The sequence below is a fragment of the Schistosoma haematobium genome, chromosome ZW (assembly GCF_000699445.3).
Source record: "Schistosoma haematobium chromosome ZW, whole genome shotgun sequence".
In the NCBI taxonomy this organism is placed as follows: Eukaryota; Metazoa; Platyhelminthes; class Trematoda; order Strigeidida; family Schistosomatidae; genus Schistosoma; species Schistosoma haematobium.
In genome coordinates this window covers 1,174,536-1,197,175 of record NC_067195.1, presented here as the reverse complement: position 1 = coordinate 1,197,175, position 22,640 = coordinate 1,174,536, and the positions used below count along the sequence as shown (strand labels likewise).

At 35.3% G+C, this 22,640-nt stretch overlaps 1 protein-coding gene across 1 annotated transcript; it reads left to right on the top strand.

Moving 5' to 3' along the window:
- Window positions 1–1,038: 1,038 nt before the first annotated feature.
- MS3_00002557 (uncharacterized protein) lies at window positions 1,039–21,221 on the top strand (the record flags this gene model as incomplete). Its single annotated transcript, XM_035731852.2, has 6 exons — window positions 1,039–1,129; window positions 3,645–3,748; window positions 8,516–9,132; window positions 13,728–14,995; window positions 18,226–18,298; window positions 20,669–21,221. 6 exons carry the CDS (start codon window positions 1,039–1,041, stop codon window positions 21,219–21,221), a joined length of 2,706 nt encoding a protein of 901 aa, XP_035589818.1.
- Window positions 21,222–22,640: the final 1,419 nt, after the last annotated feature.

The window sequence follows — 22,640 nt, the reverse complement described above, 5'->3', positions numbered from 1 at the left end:
GTAACATCTATTATTAATTCAATTGACTTCTTCCCTTCTCTTCCCTTTCTACTTCTCTCCTTTTTACTGCTGCTGCTGCTGCTGCTCCTGTTATTGTTGTTGTTGTTTTTGTTGCTTTGTCTATATTATTTCTTATTTTTCTGTCTTTCAACCAATCAGAATTAAATGACGCTCTTCAATAGTGAATGTTGATTTTTAAGAGATTTGATTGGTTAAATTATTTCGTTGATTTATACTAACAGATTTGTTATAGATTGATAGTTTGCGGGGGTTTTTTTGGAGGGGGGGGTGAGGGGGTGATTAAAAATACAAAACAAACCAAAATAATCAACTTTACTTCTTGTATTCATTTATTTTGTATAAGCTAACAATATTGAGGAAATTTATTTCATTTCTTTATTTATTCCTGTGAAATTTTCACTGTGTTTTATATGATGATGATGAATACAACTAGAACTGAAGAAGGTAAGTTTGATTTTTTTTCTTTTCTTCTCTTTTTAAATATTGTTTCTTTTTTTTTTGAATAAAAATGTGGTAATTCAATTGATGACGACCATATGTAAGTGAAACTCACATGGTATACATTTAGTTGTGTCAAAGTCATAGATATAATTGCATGATAGATACAATCCAGAAACTAAATCCCCTCCTCCCGGTTAAGGATTACATAACACTTACGTCAAAAACGTTACACTATGATGTCCAGTTACTTAGACTAGTGACTTACTCTGTGACTTAGTCATTAAAAATTCAATTAATATTAGAGTCTTTATTATTTATTTATTTGAACACATAAATATTGGTACAAGAGGGTACCAAATATATATGCGCCACACCATATTTGTGTACGTGGGCTGTGATACGACCCGGGTGCCCAAACCAAAGCAGGTGGACTTCCTAGGAGGCTATACCCTGAGCCTTCGACATGAAGGTCTGATCCACAAGGCAGTGGAGCATCGTAAGGAGATGCAGTCCCATGGAAGCCGGTGACCAACAATTGGTTCATACGCCATTTGTTCCCTCAGGATACTTGAGCCCATGTGCACCATTGGTTTGGTTTGGAATCCGGTTAAAGCACCGAACATTCGCTTTTCGTCCTCTCATTTTCGTAAACAACACCCCCGCCACGGTAAGGTAGTGAGTAGGACTTCTCTGGCAGAGGCTATATACGTGTAGCCATGTGAGAGCATTTGGAGAAGGAGGGTGGGTCCACCCCACTCTCAGCCGTACCAGGGCATTTGGAGGTCTAGTAAAGATTATATTAATTGATGCTCAGTATTTAAAGAAAAAACTTTATTTTCATTCACTAAATAGTAAGTGACGTTCCATTATCATCCAGAGAAACTAGTTTATATTCATAATAACTGTAAAGTGTAATCTATTTCATAAACTGTAGGATTTCCTCTTTCATTGATGGAAATGTCTGTTGGATTTATCACACCTTATAATTATTATCAAACAATTTTTCTTAAAGTATAAGGTTGTAGAGATTGTTAAGTTTTTGATTGAGATCATGAATCGATTGATGTTTGACCACTATTGAAAACCTAGAAGCATTGGAAAGGGCATTTTGTCCTGGTATGGGACTCCTGAGGAGTACGTATCCCAAATCCGGCTTGCAAGAGTCAAATCCAGGAGCTTCAGTCTAAGAGTGATTACATTTCTGAATTCGTAATCCATATCATAGACAATTATTGGAAATAAGACAGTATTGTATAGCTATTTTATTCTAATCTTAGGAAATTATTTTTAGTAATTCATAGTCTACTCTTATCATGGATGGAACTGAGAACTTACAGTTGTTATCACAATCACCTGATTATTATAGTTGATATAAGTACTAACTCTAGGCATTCTGTTATATGGCACAATATCAACTAACCCTAACTGCATCTTGGTTTTCAATAATTTCCCATTTGATATTAACTTTTGACCAAGACTAGATTTAATTTGAACCAATCCTTACAAATATCAATAATGAAGAAATACAAAGCTTTAAAAACAACTTCGTACTTTTTAAATATATGATTGCTTATAATGTAGCTTAGTGGATAATGAGTTGAACATTGGGAAGATAGTTATAAACTTCGAATCTTACTGTAAACATCAATAATACTACAGTTTAGGTGCATCCAGCTGACGAATCTCAAATAGCAATAAATATGTATCCTGAATTCAACTACTAGGTGAAATTTGTGTATTTTTAAAGCCTGTTATAATATGGACATGTTAAGATCATCTATTTGGGATCGCCGTATGCCAGCAGAGACTGACTAATTTCAATCTCTAATATCAAAGAAAGTAAAATACTGAATATTATAAATAAAATTCATACTAGTTACACAAGTCAGTAAGTAGTTGCACTTAATAACCTAATGGATAATGTGTTGATCTTTAAAGTGCATAGTACTAGGTTAGAATTCCAGTGTAAACATCAATATCGGGATACAGGTATTTCCAGTCGATGGGTCCTAAAAGTGGCTGTAAGGTGACTCTTGGATTCTATTGTTAAACACACTTCAAATAGACTAAAAAATAATCTAATTTAGAAAATTTTCACTCTTTACAATCATTTTCTCCATTTGGACATCACATAATTATTAATCTAGAGACTCATCCAATCGAATGTAGATCATTGACTATTCGAATCTTATATAACGTTATAGATAATTTCATATAGTACTCAAAATCTTTTTGTGAATACTTGTTGTCTAAATTTTATGGATATGACGTTAGGAGAAAGTGATACGAATGATATGAACCCAAGACCTTTGGTCTCGCGCACGAACGCTTAACCTCTAGATCACTGAGCCGGCCGGCATCCAAAGGTGTTAATGTCTAACTCCAACCAATCCAAGAAATTACGCGACCATCTTCCATTGTACTGAAGTAGATACCTGTCTCTACCTGACATGGATTAGCTCCACTTGTAATGTGAACAACAATTCATGTCGATTCGTAAAGTATACAACAATAAGTAAATTAGATTCATCATTAACATACAATAAATGTAACAGTCTGATAAAAGTCCTCTTTTAGAGTTAAATTAAATTTCTAAAGAAACATTTTCATAATATGAACTTCAGTAAATTGAAATTCAAATCTTACTTCATGGACACAAACGGTGAGACTATAATTTATGGACGAATCAAACAGATTTAAGATAACAGGTCTTGAATTTTGCCGCGAAATTCATTCATTCGGCATTATACCTGATGTCAGTTCGTGATGAAAACCTTAAATCTAATTCCTCACACTGGTTTCTAACCCTCATTTAGCCATAGCATGTAGGTGGACGTTCTCAAGGTCTCTTTAACGTCACTCAAAGGTCATTAATAAATTAAAGTCTCACCACTGTATCACAGTTACATTGATCTGATTGACAATGTAATACAACAATCTTAATTTTATAAATAAAAAAAGAGGCACCAAATACATATACGCCACACAAATCTCGTTTGATATGTGTGAGGGCTGTGATACTGCTCCGGTGCCCAAACCGAAGCAGGTGGTTTCCTTAGGGGACCAACTCTGGGGCCTTCGACCTGAAGGTCTGACCACAAGGCAGTGGAGCATCGTAAGGAGATGCAGTCCCATGGAAGCCGGTGACCAACAATTGGTTCATACGCCATTTGTTCCCTCAGGATACTTGAGCCCATGTGCACCATTGGTTTGGTTTGGAATCCGGTTAAAGCACCGAACATTCGCTTTTTGTCCTTTCAATTTCGTAAACAACACCCCCGCCACGGTAAGGTAGTGAGTAGGACTTCCCTGGCAAAGGCTATATACACGTGGCCATGTGAGAGAATTTCGAGAGGCGGAGCGGACTCTACCCACTCTCAGCTGTACCAGGGCATTTGGGGACAATTTTATAAATAATACAAATTATATGGTAATTAAAGCATTTTGTGTTCAGTCTAATTGATGTAATAATATCCGCTTTAATGTAACCCCATTGATTATAAAAGGTGTTTGCTTATTTCTACTTTAGAGATCTGAATTGATTACTTTCATACTTCATCTATTTAATATATTTTTGTCTATTTTTGCAATACTAATTTTAATTCACAAATAGTTTACAAAACGATGTCATGTGAGAAATGGAAAATAGTCACTAGCGATCGTATTGACTATCGGTAGTGTTGTACAACAAATTGACTAAAAATAGAACTTTAGACAATTGGATTTGAAACTTAATAGTCGAAAGGTAATGAAAAAAATATGATCACTGTAACACCTAAATAACTTTGACTTGTCTCTAGATGAGGTTATGATTGGGGATCATTGAATAATCTTGTATTAGGATAGGAAATCTGTTTATTATTCTTTGATTTTCAATAATTTTCCAATACCTGTCAATCTGTCTTTTATCTCTTTACATGGAATCTAGTCTTCATAATCTAATGAAATGAATTAAATTAACTTTGACTAATTGTGTCTATGAAATTGGTTATAGTACAATTCTAAACTTTCCTATATTTGTATTAGAAGGGTTTTCTGGATATCATAGTAATTTCAACAATTGAGATCATGATTCAATTGAAGCTAGACCGCCTGGAAGCACTGGATGGCCGTTTCGTCCTATTGCGGAACTCCTCAGCAGTGCTCATCCATGATCCGGACTCGCGTGGAGTTCAACCGGGTCTGTTGTGAGATAGTAACTCACTGAAGAAAATGGTTGATGTTTCGCCTAACACCATCGGATACCGGCTTAGTGGTCTAGTAGTTAAGCGTTCGCGTGCGAAACCGATAGATCCTGGATTCAAACCTGATCGATGCGGGATTGTGGATGTGCATTGTTGAGGTTTCCTATATTTGTTAAAGGTAATTCATTTCCAACTAAACCATGAAAAATTATAGACGGTAGACTTTCAGTGATTCTAAGTGTTATTTTCATTTGTTATTCAGAGTTATATGTCTAAGTGAGTAGATAATCAACTTGAGGTAGAAGTTTATGCTGATGATGTTGTTCAGAAAAACAATGAAAGCTCCCTGATCAAACCATCCATCTCAGAAAACAAAACCTCATTAGAATCATGCAACTGAGCTACAAATCTTCTTCATCATCTCACATAATCAACGTTTATGATGATAACCATCAATGATGTTAAAAACATTAGGTTCTTTCTTAATTTTTGGAATCATTCCCTTCATAATTCTTTCATTATAGAACCAAGATATCATTAAAACACACTTTATCTAAATAAGAGTATGAGGAGTATTGTCAATAATAAGAGTAATAATAATGTAAACACTATTCGAAACCTAATCGCTCTGGATAATAAGTCAATATTACCAGGGTAGGTTTAAAGTAAGAACAAACTGTTTTTGAACACACAAAAGGGGTTTGAATTTTCGTATGGCTAAGGCTTCAATAAACCTTAGTATATAACCTTTTACTATTTTATACAAAATATCGAAAAGAATAAGGTTAATATTTCAACTTAATCTCAAGTGTATAATCAAGATCAAACTTTAAATTCTTATTGTTAAATCATGGACTGGTTCTAGTTAGACAACCAATGAAAATGAGAAAACATTGGATAGCTGTTTCATCCTCATCGATATGTATCCATTGCCCCACTTGAGATAGAATTCAACTCATGGTAAGCGTTTAACTTTCAGAGTACTGAATCACCATTCAATCTTTTACATTCGTAAATAGACTAATTCATGATACTACGTAATCACTTTGAATCTAAATGAAAGCAGCTGGTTTACACTAAAAACTAATGAATTTCACTGGTCATGGCTTCTCACTAGAACTCAAGGAATTAATTTATAAAAATTCAATTCATCTTCACAAAAGTAAATGGATAACACGATGACATTTAAAGCGAACGGTAGTAGGTTTGAGTTCCAGATTGAAAATCAACTCTAATATGCAGGTAAATCCAGCTAACGAGTCCCAAATAGGCAAAACGCGCGTCAAACTGGATTCCACCACTAGCCACTATCCATCTTTGCTTAAAAAGCATGTAATCTTCACAAACTTCCAATACTAATAATATTGATAATATTTAGTAACAGTTCTCTGTCTATAAAAAATTTATTTAAGCTAAAAATGTAAACCTCAGGAATTTTTAACTGGATAAACTAAAAAAAAAGAAAGTGGGTCCAGTCTCTACAAGGATAATATTGTTAAACAAAACTAAGTGGATTTAAACTTTTTGATTGAGACCATGAACCGATTGATGTTAGATCACCACCTTTGGAAACCTGAAAGCACTGGACGGCCGTTTCGTCCTATTGTGGGACTCCTCAGTAGTGTGCATCCACGTTCCCATTACAAAAGCAGATGGTTATCAGAACTCAGTAGCTAAGTGGATACCACCATAGTGTTTGAAACGAACGGTACTAGGTTCAAATCTCAGAGTGAACATCAACTCTGAGATGCAGATATATTCGGTTGATGAGTCTCAAATAGGACGAAACGCATGTCCTGGATTCCACTACTAGCCATTACTGATTACTAATAATGGTATAAGTAGTATTCAGTATAGTGATACATGATTCTTTAAAGATCTATAAATAATGGTTACAGTTCATTATTACATCATAATGTAATTCATCAGTGTCACGAAACATTTATAATGAACGTAAAGATTAAAGGAGATGGAGTAAAGATTAATTAACAAATTGAATGGAAACAATTATTATATCAACAGTTGTAGAGTTTAAAGAAGTCTAAGATGTACACTTTAGAAGATCTTGAACTGTTCTATGAATAACAATCAAATTGATTTGTGGATACATTAAATAATGAAGTAAATAATTTAAACGTCTTTATTTGAACTCATTTATGTCCTATTGCCTAATCTATGCGTATTTAGTTATGTTATAACTTGTGCGCCGATTAGTTAGCAGCGAACTATCGATTGGATCAATGACGCGTAAAACACGTGAGAACAACCTATAGTCTTGATTGGTCCTGCTTTCCACCTAGCCCAGCTAGTTAAATCCAGAACGCAAGTCTCAGCCTCTGAGATATGAATCATTATATATTTCAAGTATACTGAATTTATATACTAATCAAACTGACCACAACGTACCAATAAAATATGAAACAATATTTGTACAAGAATTAGCCAGATGTGGCTGTGAATGAGGGAGGTAGTAATCCATATACTGGGTATAACTCAAGAATGGTAAAACGTATAATAATGGTTACCATTTATTATGTTTCTCGGGTCCCAACAAGTTATATGTTATCAAAAGTTGGTGTTGGTTACAGTATATATCTATATATCAACAACGGTAGTTTTTCTTCGGCGAAACTATAATTCATGAACGAACCAATCAGATTTACGTTAGAAGGTCTTGAATTTTGGCGCGAAATTCATTCATCCATTTAGTTAAATTGAGTTCGTGATGAAACCTATACATGGAATTTGTAACCTTAATCATCCACTGCAAATCATAATTCTAATTCCTCACACACTGATTTCTAACCCTCATTTGATCTTACTTATTAGGTGTTGCCCAAAGGTCGTTTATAAATTATAGTCTTACCGTTTTTTTTCTCAATTGCTAATTATATAGCTTTTGCCTATTCTAAACATTTGATTCGTAAATAAAATTATAGGTGACTAAACTTATGTTGATAGATGTAAGTAGCATACAATACAATTATACCGGTGAATACTTTTGATGGAGTTTTGTTCTCAGACTTCTATCTGAAGTTTGTGCTGATGATGTCGTTCAGAAGAACGATGAAAGCTCCACGACTAAACCATCCAGCTCAGAGAACAAAACTCCATCAAAATCATTTACCTGAGCTACAAATCTTCTCCACCACCAGTGAATACTACTTATATCGTTTGAAATAACAGTAACAGTTTATGTAATATGAATTCCATCGTCACTAAACAATGTTTCCCGACAGATTAGTCTAATCAATGAATAACTGTTTCATCTAACATTACACTTCATCAGAAGCATACTACCATGGCATCTAAGTTTCATATCTTAGTATGTGTCTCCTTGCCTTTTTTAAAAACTTTAATCATTTCATGCATGATACAGACCGATTTTCATTCGATTATATTGAAACTTGATTGACTCTTTAAATCAGGATTCCACTGCTAGCCACTATCCATCATTGCTTACAAATAGCTTGTGAATTAAGGTAATATCGAAGCATACGCACAGTATACACATATGCCAATAACAGACTGATCAATTGCAGTGTTAAACCTCAATGGGAAGATACAAGCCAAACAATACCAAGTGAATTCAGGTTTTTTTTTCATTAGTCGTATAATAATTAATTTAATATCAGAAAGGTATCGCTCAATTTCTTGGAATAGTTGAAGTTAAACATTAACACCGTTGGATGTCGACCAGCTCAGTGATCTAGTGATTAAGCGATCGCTCGCTCGCGCGAGATTGAAGGCCCTGGGTTCGAATCTCGCAAATGGAAATTACAATCATCATTTGTTTATGTAGTTTTTATTTTTACTTTTTAGTTCATCAACATCATCAAAATATAATAAACAATGATACTCTGGATGAGATCAATAATATTGATCCTTCAAATAAAATTAATTCACCTAATACATCATTATCTTTTACATATACTTCCACAATGAAATCTCCTTTATTGAATCATGAAGATTCTATATATTCTACATTAATTCCTTCAATATCATCAAGAGTACAAACGAAATCATCAATAACAAGTTTACCATGTACATCATGTCCGATATCTTTATCCTCATCGTCGTCATCGTCGTCGTCATCTTCATCATCATCATGTTGTTATTATTCAATATCACCTTCCATTTCATCTAATAGTAATAATAATAATCCTATAAATACCACAGATGATTACATTCAGCCTTATCAACACAATCATCAAATGATTACATCATCATCATCATCATCATTTAATCATTACAATATGAATGATAAACATTTAACCAATACATTTCAATCTAATCAATATGATACTCAACCATATTATAATAAACTATGGCAACAATCTAATGAAACATTCAATGAGGATACATATAATAATACTAATAATCAATTGAATAGATTACAAGCATGGTTAAAACATCCTTTTGATGAATATGATAATCTAAGATGGAATTCACAATTGTTATGTAATACAATGAAAGCATCAAAAGGGTAAGTTATTGATCTGATTTTAGAAAAAAATGATCTTATTATATATGATTGAGATCATGAACTGATTGATGTTAGATCATGATGGAAAACTTGGATGGCCATTTTGTTCTATTATAGGACTTCTCAGTGATAGGGTGCATTCATGATCTCACCTGTAGGATTCGAACCCAGGGCCTTCAGTCTTGTGTGCGAACGATTAATCTGTAGATTATTGAGTCGACCAGAGTTCAACTGTGTTAATGTCTAACTTTAACTAGTCCACAAAATTGTGCGACCATCTTCTATTGTACTGAAGTAGATACCTGTCTCTATCTGACATGGATTAACTCCACTAGTCAAGGCTTCTCACTAGAATTCCCTGAAAAAGCTAGTCACTAGTGAGTACATGATAATTATCAGATAGAATAGTGTTAAATATCCTTAGTTTATACATAGGTTGTATTCGTTACAGATTGATATTAGTTGGCTTCCTGTAAAAACTTCTGGATACTCATTGCTGTGGGATGATCATAATTACTTACTTACGCCTGTTACTCCTCGTGAAGGTGGATAGGCCGCTCACCAGCATTCTCCATCCAACCCTATCCTGGGCAATCCTTTCTAGCTCCTTCCATCATACTACAATTAAATTTGTAATACATTCAAAATGAAATGTAAATTTTAGTAATTAAATACACATTAATTTACTTAAAGTTTATTCACAAGTATTGTGTAAAAGAATATAAAGACAGCCAGTGTAACAGCAGTCTTTGCATCAGTAGGTCTCAACATACACAAGGGGAAAACCAAGGTCCTCAAATACAACACGGAGAACAACAATCCAATCACTCTGCATGGCGAAACTCTGGAAGATGTAGAATCCTTCACATACATGGGAAGCATCATCGATGCACAAGGAAGTTCAGACGCAGACGTAAAGGCGAGGATTGGCATAGCAAGGTCCGCATTCCTACAATTGAAGAACATATGGAACTTAAAACAACTTTCAACCAATATCAAAGTGAGAATCTTCAATACCAACGTCAAGGCAGTTCTACTGTACGGAGCTGAAACTGGGAGAACTACAACAACAATCATCAAGAAGGCACAAGTATTTATAAATAGTTGTCTACTCCAGATACTCAATGTCCGTTGACTGGATACCATCAGCAACAGCATTTTGTGGGAGAGAACAAACCAGCTTCCAGCTGAAGAGGAAATTAGGAAAAGACGATGGAAATGGATAGGACATACACTACGCAAATCATCAAAGTGCATCACGAGACAAGCCCTAACTTGGAATCTTGAAGGAAGGCCGAAAAGAGGAAGGCCAAATAACACATTACGTCAAGAAATAAAAGCAGATATGAAAAGGGTGAATTGCAACTGGAAGGAGTTGGAAAGGATTACTCAGGACAGGGTTGGATGGAGAATGCTGGTGGTCGGCCTATGCTCCTTCACGAGGAGTAACAGGCGTAAGTAAGTAATTGTGTAAAAGAAAGCTATTGATACTGTTGTTTGACTGTTTAATTCTAATTTGGTGAATTGAATTTGGAATATGCAACTTAAGAGTTGAAAATGAAGTACTTTAATTATGAATTAATCGGTTACATTCAATTCACTCAAACATTTTACTTAGAACTGAAGTTAGTTTGGGTGCTGATATTTCGTAAAATTTTAATGTGAATATCCAACTCCCCTAACTGGGATCCCCCATATCCATCAACCTGGTCAAACCATCGGACATTCTCCCATCATCCTTTCAATTTCGTAAACAACACCCCCTACCATGAGAAAGCAGTAGGCAGGACTTCTCTAGCAGTGGTTGTATACACGTGGTCATGTAAGAGCATTTGGAGACGGAGAGCTGATTCTTCCCACCTTCGACCGTATCAAGAACATTTTGGGGGAATGTTGAAATATTTAATAATTATTAGTAATAAGAAAGTAATTTTCGAACTGTTTCCTGTTTGGGTACCGGTTAATCAGTTTAAATAATAAATTATCCCTTTTCTTACGAATAGTCCGTCAGAATTTAATGTATTAAAGTGATCAATTTCAAAGACCGATTATCTTCCGTCATATAAATGATAAGTATAATACTTACTGGAGTAAGATGAGAAACAATCTATTACTACTTATATTTATGTAATTGTGAGTAGTATTTTCGATTGTGGATTCAAAATTGAGTTCATGAACTTGTAAATAGTCATTGAAATGATTTTATTTATTTATTTTAACAGATAGATATTGGTACAAAAGGGCACCGAATACATATGCGCCACACAAATCCCATTTGATATGTGTGAAGGCTGTGATACTGCCCGGGTGCCCAAACCGAAGCAGGTGATCTTCTTAGGGGTCCAAAACCGAAGCCTTCAACCTAAATGTCTGATCCACAAGGCAGTGGAACAACGTCAGGAGATGCAGTCCCAAGGTAGCCGGTGACCAATGATTGGTTCATACGCCATTTGTTCCTTCAGGATACTGGAGCCGATGTGCACCACTGGTTTTGAATCAGCGATTTCCAACCCCCCTGTATAGACTCTCCATGTCCACCAACCCAGTTAAAGAGCCTGACATTCGCTTTTTGTCCTTTCAATTTCGTAAACAACACCCCCGCCACGGTAAGGTAGTGAGTAGGACTTCCCTGGCAAAGGCTATATACACGTGGCCATGTGAGAGCATTACGAGAGGCGGAGCGGACTCTCCCCACTCTCAGCCGTACCAGGACATTTGGGATGAATTCAAGGCTCATTCAGTTTCTGAAAAAAAACGCTTTTACACGAGACCAGAGTTTTGTGAAAATTGTTCATTGTTAAGATGTTTCCTGTCATGGTTTAATTCCAACCCAAGTTAGACTAAAAATCAAACAGTAACTGTTTCTCCCAAGTATGACACTCTTTAGCGGTACACATTCACAATTACAGAGGGAGAATTATATCATTGCAAATTGAAATTATTGATCATTTTTTCGTACATCGATTTGTATGTTAAAAAAATTAACTTCTGGAATAAATGTTAAGTGATTGATTGTATTTGGATTGCAGCTAGTGTTGGAATCCAGGATTTACATTTTGTCATATTAGCGGCTGATCAGCTGTGTGCTTCTGGGTTCAAATATTGTGGGTATTCATACTGAGATTTGTTAGGACGACCCCGAAAAGCATGACAAAGTCTCCGGAGGCACTAAAGAAGTCGAAGAGATTTCGTCCAGCCTACTAGAATATCACTGTGGCATAGTATGATTGGAAAATTGTATAACTTTGCTACTTGCACATTGGCTGGATTAGAATGATACAATTGTCAATACTAAAAACTATAAATACCCCCGTTTTTCTGTACGTTTTTGACTCTTACCCAATATTCGCTTCCTCTACTTCTGTTTGTTGATTCATGACTATGGGGGTTCTACATGTTCAAGTACCGATAGTTGTATATTGTATTCTGCCGTCGTCAAGCAGAGGACGTGACAGTGACGACGAGGTGTACTAATTACAGTGCTAATAACTCTTACAAAAATAGAATCTTTACATGAACGTCATGAAAAACGGTATGAACAGTTCCAAGTTAGTATCCTGAAAATCATAACGCAACAAACGAACCCATATCACAAAGGACTAACTGATGAACCATGTAGCCCGCATTCCGATTTCATTATCAATTCTATACATAAATTTTATTTCGATGAGTTGGCTGGTACCACATTCAAATACTGGTCCAAGAAATATGGAGATTTATTCAAGGTCTACCTCGTTAAATTATATGGCGCCGCCAGGGTCAGAATGCACTTAAGAAAACTTGGCACTGTTGAACACGAACGTTACGGTAATTTAATCCTTCCATTGGGATAGTCAATAAACCCTTATTTCTAACCAAGTTTCATGTTAGTAGAAGTTAAATCCGTCTAACTTCAGCCAATTCGCAATATTGTGTAGCAAATCTCAATTTTCACTGCTGATACATATCCCACTAGAATATGATGTAAAGCCACAACATTCACTAATCTGCACTACTTTACACTAAAAATGAAGTAACCATAGGAGGTTTTGTCGCTGCTGAGAGGGATCTTCATGAGCTATTGAATATGGCGACTGGTGTTGACGCCATTTGATCTACCAGTCAGATATTTTGATTATTCCACGTTTAAAACCAGAAGTGAATGAATAGTATTCCTTCAGTTTGTGATATGAACTATGAATTTTAACAATCGTCACAAACTCTCTATCCTCTAAGTACCACGTGGTTACTAGTGACTGATTTTAAGAGGAAATTTCAAGAGTTATAATGAGGAGCCATAACCAGTGGAGTTCAACCATGTTGTATATAAGGTGATTACCCATCACTTATACCATGAAGGTTCTAGGTTTAATGCTTGATGGGGTTTTGAGTGATGACGAAACGGCTTTTCAGTTCTACCTTGTCTCCAACAGATGTATAACTAAGATCAGTCCATATTTCCAATTGTATGACAACATTCATTAAACGAAATTTTGTTCGAAGGTAAGTGTGGACTAGTATCATTAAAAAATTGTAACTTTTGTCATTAGGATCTCAAAATAAGTGCTCCCGTCTAAGAAGATAAATCATTGATAGTGTTCTTTACCTAATTATAGATCATATTCTACGAATTCTGAATCGATATTAACAATCCCACCAACCATATCGACAGTAGGAACAAAAAATGGAATCATATTCAGTCCATTAGAATCATCATCATCAATCTCTCCCAACACTATTGAATGTATCAATATGAAACCCATCAGTAATAACAATGATATAGAACATTTTAATGATTGTGAATTAAAACAATATCAGAATAATCATCGACAAAATACCCTATTTAATCAACCACAACATTCACATCAGAATTATAAATTTATTAAATCATCATTTGACTACTTAAATAATAATAAAAGTAGTAAGCAAATATTGAATACAGAAGAAGCAAGTATCAAATTAACAAATAATAAAACAGAATCATATCAACGTACAATGAAATATAATAATGGACATATTAAAAAACCATTAAATGCATTTATGTTATTTATGAAAGAAATGCGTTCACAAGTAATAGCTGAATGTACATTAAAAGAATCTGCTGCAATTAATCAAATATTAGGTAGAAAATGGCATGCATTATCTAGTGAAGCACAAGCAAAATATTATAAATTAGCTAAACAAGAAAAAGAATTACATCAACGTTTATATCCTGGTTGGTCAGCTAGAGATAATTATGCTACACAAGTAAAACGACGTAGTCGTGCTACTAAAATGAATCGTACTATAATGACAACAACAACAACGACGATGACAACGACAACGACGACGACAATCATGAGGACATCAACAACAACACCGACAATAGTAACAAATTCTACTATACTCGGTAACAATTACCATTTACATAAAATACATTCTTCATATGTTAACCCTGAATTATGGTGTCCGGTTAATCATAATAACAATAACTATAATACAAATAACAATGACATGTATAATAATAATAATTGTAATTACATGCAACAAACCTTAGATACAAATCTTGAACATGAATACATGACATCAAATGGATTATGTCATTCAACTGTTCCTTTGAATAAAATCGATACAACGACGACAACAACAACAACTACACCTACTACTAAGACAACATCAGATTATGAACGATTGTATAGTTTGAATCAATCCACTACATTCCCATATTCACAGTTTAATAATAATAATAATAATCTAATTTATCGTAATCTATTAACATTGAATAATTCAACAGAATTGAATTCTATTCAGTCTTCTAGTATAAATCCATATTCTCAATTACAATCTATGAATAAGTCAATGAAAGTTGATTATGCAATAGATTCATTAGTGGATTTAAATTATGGTAAATTTTGCTTTTATAACCTGTAATTAAAGTTTATATTGTTGTTCTATTCTGTAAGAAGTCTCATCAGTCTTTGTGGTTTGGTATGTGTGTGACGAAATTTTTTAGGGATCAGTTCAACTGGCCTTCAGTCACACTTCGGTTTCCCACGATCTCCAGTCGACCTGAGTGGTAAGTTGATTTAAGTCCTCCAACTCTTTACGAAGTTGAAAAAGCTATGTAAAATCTGAAGCTTGGGGGAGTAGAAGGCCCTGACATGTTTACTCCTGAGACTTTTAAGGATGGTGGTCCAGTATTAGCAGCGAGATTGACTGAGGTCTTAGGTAGAATCTGGGAACTGGACGTAATCCCATCTAACTGGTCTCAATCACTGATTGTGCCAGTCTATAAGAAAGGATAAAAGTCCTCTTGTGACAATCACAGAGGAATCAGTTTGACTAATATAGCGTCTAAAATATTAGCTTCAATAATACTTCGACGCCTAATCAAAGATCGTGAAGAAGAGACTAGAGAAAACCAGGCTGGTTTTCGACCTGGACGTGGTTGTATAGACTAGATATTCACACTATGTCAGGTTCTAGAACACAGACACACATTCAGACGCCCCACAATCGTAGTATTTCTCGACCTTAAGGCGGCATTCGATTCTGTTGATCGTGAGGTTCTATGGCAGTGTTTGTCACTGAAAGGAGTACCCAAGAAGTACATTAACCTTGTAAAGGTTCTCTATTCGAACACAACTGGTCGAGTGAGAGCTTATGTCGAACTGTCATCAGAATTGATTACCTCAAGTTGTGTTCTTCAGGGCTGTTCACTCTCCCCATTCTTGTTCAACTTTGTCGTTGACGTACTTTTAGAGATACCACTTCCCTCGTCTAGATTTCCAGGGGTTGAACTTCTACCAGGAGATTCACTTGTTGACTTAGAATATGCTGGTGACATAGTTTTATTTGGCGAAGACGCTGACAAAATGCAGAGTCTTCTGACCACTCTAAGCAACAATGCAAGCATGTTCGGGATGCGATTCTCCCCCTCGAAATGCAACGTGTTGCTTCAGGATTGGGTTGCATTGACACCCGAACTAATGATAGGGAGTGAAGTAGTTGAGCGTATCGACCGCTTCACTTATCTTGGAAGTCTCATGAGCCCTTGTGGTCTGGTGTGTGACGAAATCTCAGCACGGATACAGAAAGCTCGACTAGCTTTTGCCAACTTGCGTCATTCATGGAGTAGGAGAAACATGGCCGTTAAGAGTATAGGACATTCGTAGGTTACTAGTATTCGATTATAGGTGTCTTCGAAGCATTGCTCGTATATCCTGGGAGTTGTTAGGAAACGGATACTAGGTAAGGATGGCAAATCAATTGATGAAATAGTGAAACTTCATCAGTTCAGATGTCTGGGACACGTGTTACAAGTATGCCCAACCACCGACTGCCTCGATGTGCGATGTTTTATTGTGTAGGAGTAGGTTGGAAGAAAGCTAGGGGTGGCCAGACCAAAACATGGAACAAATCCATGAAGTCACTGACAGATGGACTGAGCAATATTGGTAGGTGTAGACTACCTGGTTGGGGTCCGCGAGATGATAGCAACCGACGGTTCGAGACGTTGAATGACATGACTCAAAATCGTTTGTAATGACACAGGTGCATCCACTCTTTGTGTTCGTCAAAATTCTAGTCTTCTGAATTCTTATCCCTTCTTTCTCTTTCCAAATTTATTTCACTGGATTATACTATTTGAATAACATCTTCAAACCCTAATCTTTTCGATTACTGCCTATACTTTTACTACCTCTACCACTATGGGATTTGAATCGACAATTGTATCTTTGTGGTAATGTGATATGGCAACCTGAACTAATGTACGTACGTACGAAGTTCCACGTTGTTACTGACTGACTGATCAAAGTTGTCACAGTTTTGGTAAATAAACGGTTGTATGAGTAGTGATGAGATTTGAGTTATAGTACTAGGTAACCACGTCTAACACTTCAAATACATGCACAGATACACACACACACACACCTGAAATCTACTTTTAGATAACAGTTCTCGAATTTTGGCGCAAAATTCATTGATTCATTCGGCTAAATAGAGTTTTGGCATTTCAGTTGATCTCAGTTCGTGATGAAAAGTCTAAATCTAATTTCTAACCTTAATCATCAACTGTAAATCATAATTCTAATTCGTCACACAAGTTTATAACCTTCATTTGATCCTGGTTATTAGGTGGACACTATCAAGGTCAGTCTAGCGTTGCTCAAAAGCTGTCCATAAATTATAGTCACACCGTTAAAGAAGAAATAAAAGGTATTTCTAGGGTTAGAAGTGACCTTGAAGTTCTAAAAGCTTCCAGAAAGTATGCCGAAATTAATAGTGATAATCATAGACAATTGAATAAGGAAAACATTTATACAAGCACTGATTGACCGGAAGTAGATTTAAGAAACTATAGATGTCTTTCAACACTAAGAACAATTTAAACTTTTCCATATACATTGAATGGTAATAATTGTATATGTATACAGACGTACATGTAAGTTATATTGATATTCATTTAGTTAAACACATAAATATTGGTACAAGGAGGTATCAAATAGATATGCACTACATAAATCATTCGATTTGTGTGAGGGCTGGGATACTGCCCGGGTGCCCAAACCAAAACTGGTGATCTTCTTAGGGGTCCACAATCGGAACCTTCAACCTAAAGGTCTGATCCACAAGGTAGTAAAGCAACGCCAGGAGATGCAGTCCTATGATAACCGGTGACCAACAATAGGTTCATACACCATTTGTTTCCTAAGGATACTAGAGCCCATATATACTATTGGTTTTGAATCAGGATTTTCCAACTCCCCTAGGTGGACTCTCCATATCCACCAACCCGGTTCAAGCGCCGAACATTCGCTTTTCATTCTCTCACTTTCGTAAACAACACCCCTGCCATGAGAAGACAGTGAAAAGGACTTCTGTGAAAGTAGTTGTATGCACAAGGCCAATTATACGATGTCAACTCCAGGGTTCTTATTCAATAACTAACGATATCTATCTACGACATTTCAACAGTATCAAAACCTTCAGTTCATTTACAGTTAAAGTTAACTCAATACTCAAGCAAACTTAACAGTTTGTTCAACTATTTGTATCCTTTAGTGAATTCAATTTTTTAAATAGAATTAACTATTCAAGTAATTGAATAAATTCTTCTATCATTTTCTATAGAATCTGACATTCATTCAAACGATAATTCAAAAGATCTAAATTTCTCATTGAAATATTCAAATAAATATGATAAGTAAGTTGAATCATCATTTTCTATTATGCAAATTCATTAGATTCATTTGGTGTTGTTGTTTTATTTGTATCTTCCCATTGTTATTTAGGACTACAATTGGTCAGTCTCATGTTGGTATATGTGCATCCTGTGAGGATTACCTCGATATAGCCTTAAGTCATAAGCTTTCTTTTGAACAAAGATGGATAGTGGCTAACAGTGGTGGGATCCATTTTTTCACGTGTGTTTCGTTCTATTTGAAAATCATCAGCTGGATGTACCTGCATCTTAGGGTCGATGTCCACTCCGAGATTCGAACTCAATACCGTTCGCTTCAAACGCCATCGCATCATCCACAATTAGAAGATATAAGTAAAACAACACCCAATTGCATAAGCAGGTGGCTATCACGACTCGGTAGCTAAGTAGATAATGCGATGGTGTCTGAAGCGAACGGTACTGGATTCGAGTCCCATAGTGATCCTCAACTCTAGGATGTAAGTGTATCCAGTTGATGAGTCCCAAATAGGACAAAACGCGCGTCGAACTTTATTCCACTGCTAACTACTATCTATCTTTGTCTAAATTAATTAGATGTTATTTTATTTGTACAAATAACTATTCGACGAACAAAATGGTTATATTTCAATAACCTTTTTTGTTTTGTTTAGACTTCTCAAGTATTTGATGAATTGAAAAAAAAGGTCTAGTGTTATAAAATGAGATATATGTTGAGTTTATTGGGGGATGAAATGATTAGTTATTAAGGTGAGGGAAATTCCAGTTTCTGATTAGATTTTGTGCTGATTGACACTCATCAGTAAGGTATACAATTAATCATAAGGGAGTTGATGGTCATGGAACGCAGAATGAAACAAACTTCAGTGATATAACACGACTTTTACACAATATTGTTGTTGAGTATGATATCAGTGATCTAGAGGTGAAAATTCCGCTCTTGAGACCGATCATGGATTGGATTCCTGGCTTCAGAGTTGTAAACATGCACTGTCGAGGAGTTATGTACTAAGACAAAATGGCCTTTAGTGCTTCCAGATTTTTAATGGCTCTCTAACTCTGAATTAGTTCATAATATCAATAAAATATTGCAATATTCTTCTAATTGACATTCATTCATGATGAGAGTTATACACCTAATCCCTATAAATCATCCAGTGTAACGATTCGCCTCTTACATAAATATTTCGACAATTTTTTATGGAAAATAACAGAACCTAATAAGTATGAGAATATAAATTTGTTAAGCGAACACGTGGTTATAGATCTTACTAGAACTAAAATGAAACTCAGTTTTTAATATGGAACTCAAAATAACTATTAACCAATATCAAAGTCAGAATCTTCAATATGAACGTCAAGATAGTTCTACTATACGGAGCTGAAACTTGATGAACTACTACAATCATCATCAAGAAGGTACAAGTATTTATAAATATTTTTCTGATTGAGATCATGAATCAATTAATGTTAGACCACCGTGGGAAACCTGGATGCACTGGAGGGCCGTTTCGTCCTAGTATGGGACTCCTCAGCAGTGTGCATCCACGATCCCGCTCCCCGCGAGATTCGAACCCAGGACCTATCGGTCTCGCGTCGTGACCAGTGGAACTAATCCGTGTCGGGTAGAGACAGGTATCTATCTTCGTACAATGGAAATTGGTCGCGCAATTTCGTGGATTGGTTGATGTCAGACACTAACACTATTGGATGCCGGCTCAGTGGTCTAGTTGGTTAAGCGCCTGACGCGAGACCAATAGGTCCTGGGTTCGAATCTCGCGGGTTGCGGGATCGTGGATGCACACTGCTGAGGAGTCCCACACTAGGACGAAACGGCCTTCCAGTGCTTCCAGGTTTCCAAGGGTGGTCTAACATCAATTGATTCATGATCTCAATCAAAAGACTTAACAATCTCCACAACCCCTATACTGATATTTATAAATAGTTGTCTATGCAACATACTCAACATCCATTGGCCGTATACCATCAGCAACAGCCTACTATAGGAGAGGACAAACCAACTTCCAGCTAAGGAGGAAATTAGGAAAAGACATCGGTAGTGGATAGGATATACATTACGCAAATCATCAAAGTTTATCACAAAGCAAGCCTTAACATGGAATCGTAAAAGGAAGAAGAAAAGAGGAAAGCCAAAGAACACATTACGTCGGGAAATAGAACCAAATATGAAAAAGATGAATAACAACTGGAAAGGATTATCCAGGACAGAGTTGGATGGAAAGTGTTGGTGGGCGGTCAATGCTCCTTCACGAGGAGTAACAGGCGTAAGTACGTAAATTTTCAATAGATAGTTTAAACATATTAACAATCATATCACTTTCTTTTTTCATGTTTACCTTTTTTATTTAACAGAACGCCCACTTCATCAATTAACTCTACAATAGATTCACTTCATATAACAAAAGATTCATTATATCCTCCTATAGATAGAAGAAATTATTCTGAATTCAATACTACTACTAATACATTACATCATTTATGGTTAGATAATGAATCTATTCAACAAGAGATTCATTCATCCTATCCATGTTGTTCAACGTATTATTTAGAATTTTATTCAACAAATGATTATTTAACATCACAATTAACAGATACATTACAATATTATAATACAAAAACAAATTTAATTGATTATGATTATACTACTGAAATACAACAACAGAATAATAATTATTTTACAAATACATCTTATTTACAATATAATAATAGTAATAATAATAATGATAATAATAATAATAATCAAAATAAAGAATCTATAAAATATTTGAATATAGATCCTTATAAAGTTCCTGAAATGATACATGAACATGATACCATTTCATCTGGAACCTCTAGTCAAATGAATGATAATAATCATCATCAACATCAGAATGATATATTCATGACTTCAAATGAATATACATAAGCCAATTACAACATTCATGATGGAACGACTATGTTGTAGATCAATCATCCCCATACAGCAAGTAACATCTTATTCAAATGAATCATTATTTAATTTTAACATACAGAATATCTATGTAGAAAGTTCGTCAGTCAACTACAAATATATAGGACTAGGCACATCTATGCATGCATTGGTTGAATGATGTATGATTCTAACATTCAAGATGTCTATCATAGACATTTAATAACATGGATCCTTTGAATATATCCATTTGAAAGTATCCATGTAGACAGTCAGTTACAACATAGGACCAGGTACATTTATACATCAGTCTAAATATGTATGATTATCTTCATTTATTTTATTCTTATTTCACTATCCTGTTTTTTTTGTTCGTCTTGTACAGAAAAGAAAAAAAACATAAGACACCCCTCCTCATATACACACTCCATTGTATACAATGGAAATGTAGTTGCTAACAGTTCCGTTTTTTTTTTAAGAAAATAAACAAACAATCATTTGTTAATTTATAAAATTTTTATTTAGTTTATTATGTATATTACACTAAATACAATTTATTTATTATTTATTTACTTGAACACGTAAATATTGGTACAAGGGGGTGCCATATATATGGAGGGAGGTAGGGTGCGTGTAAGAAAAAGAAGAATAATAACGACCATAGATTAGTGTATCGTAATGAAATAATAATAATAGTGGAGGAAACGGAAAGGTACAACGAGAAAGAATTCTTTTAGTTAAGGAAGATACAAACACTTTTTATGAAGAAAGTAAAAGAAGGTTTCAGCATGATCGCCACTGGCTTCTATTCTGAGCCATATCTGATAACGTCTATAGCCACTGTGTTGTACCATCTCTCGGACCCTAGCCAAGGAGTCGTGAAGGACTAACAGAAGCCAGCCCTTTGCAGCTTTCTTTCATAGCACGACACCATGTCATACACTGACCACCTCTCCGCTTTTTCCAACCAGTCCCAAAGTCGGCAAATAATGCACGACGTGGAATTCTCTGGGACGACGTTCATAGAACATGTCAAAGCCACCGAAGTCGATGTTTCAAGATGGTGACACCAATTGAATTATTGTCTCTGCGCCGGAACACACGATGCCGAACATCTGCATTACTAACATAGTGTTGCCACTGGATGTCAGCAATCCTTCGGAGACAACAATGATCAAACACAGAGTACACTAAATGCAATCGTTTATTGATTCATTTCTTATTTATGAATACATATCTAGATCTAATTGTTCTTCTTCATGACCATCTATGGCTTTATGTTAGTTGATTTTCAATTCTTATTCAATCATTAACCTTATGGTTTAGATGAAATGAAATCTTAGAAATATTAGGGAGGAACTGAGACTTATTTAAGGTTTAGAATATGTCGAATATGAGACAGATGTTAGGTAATTG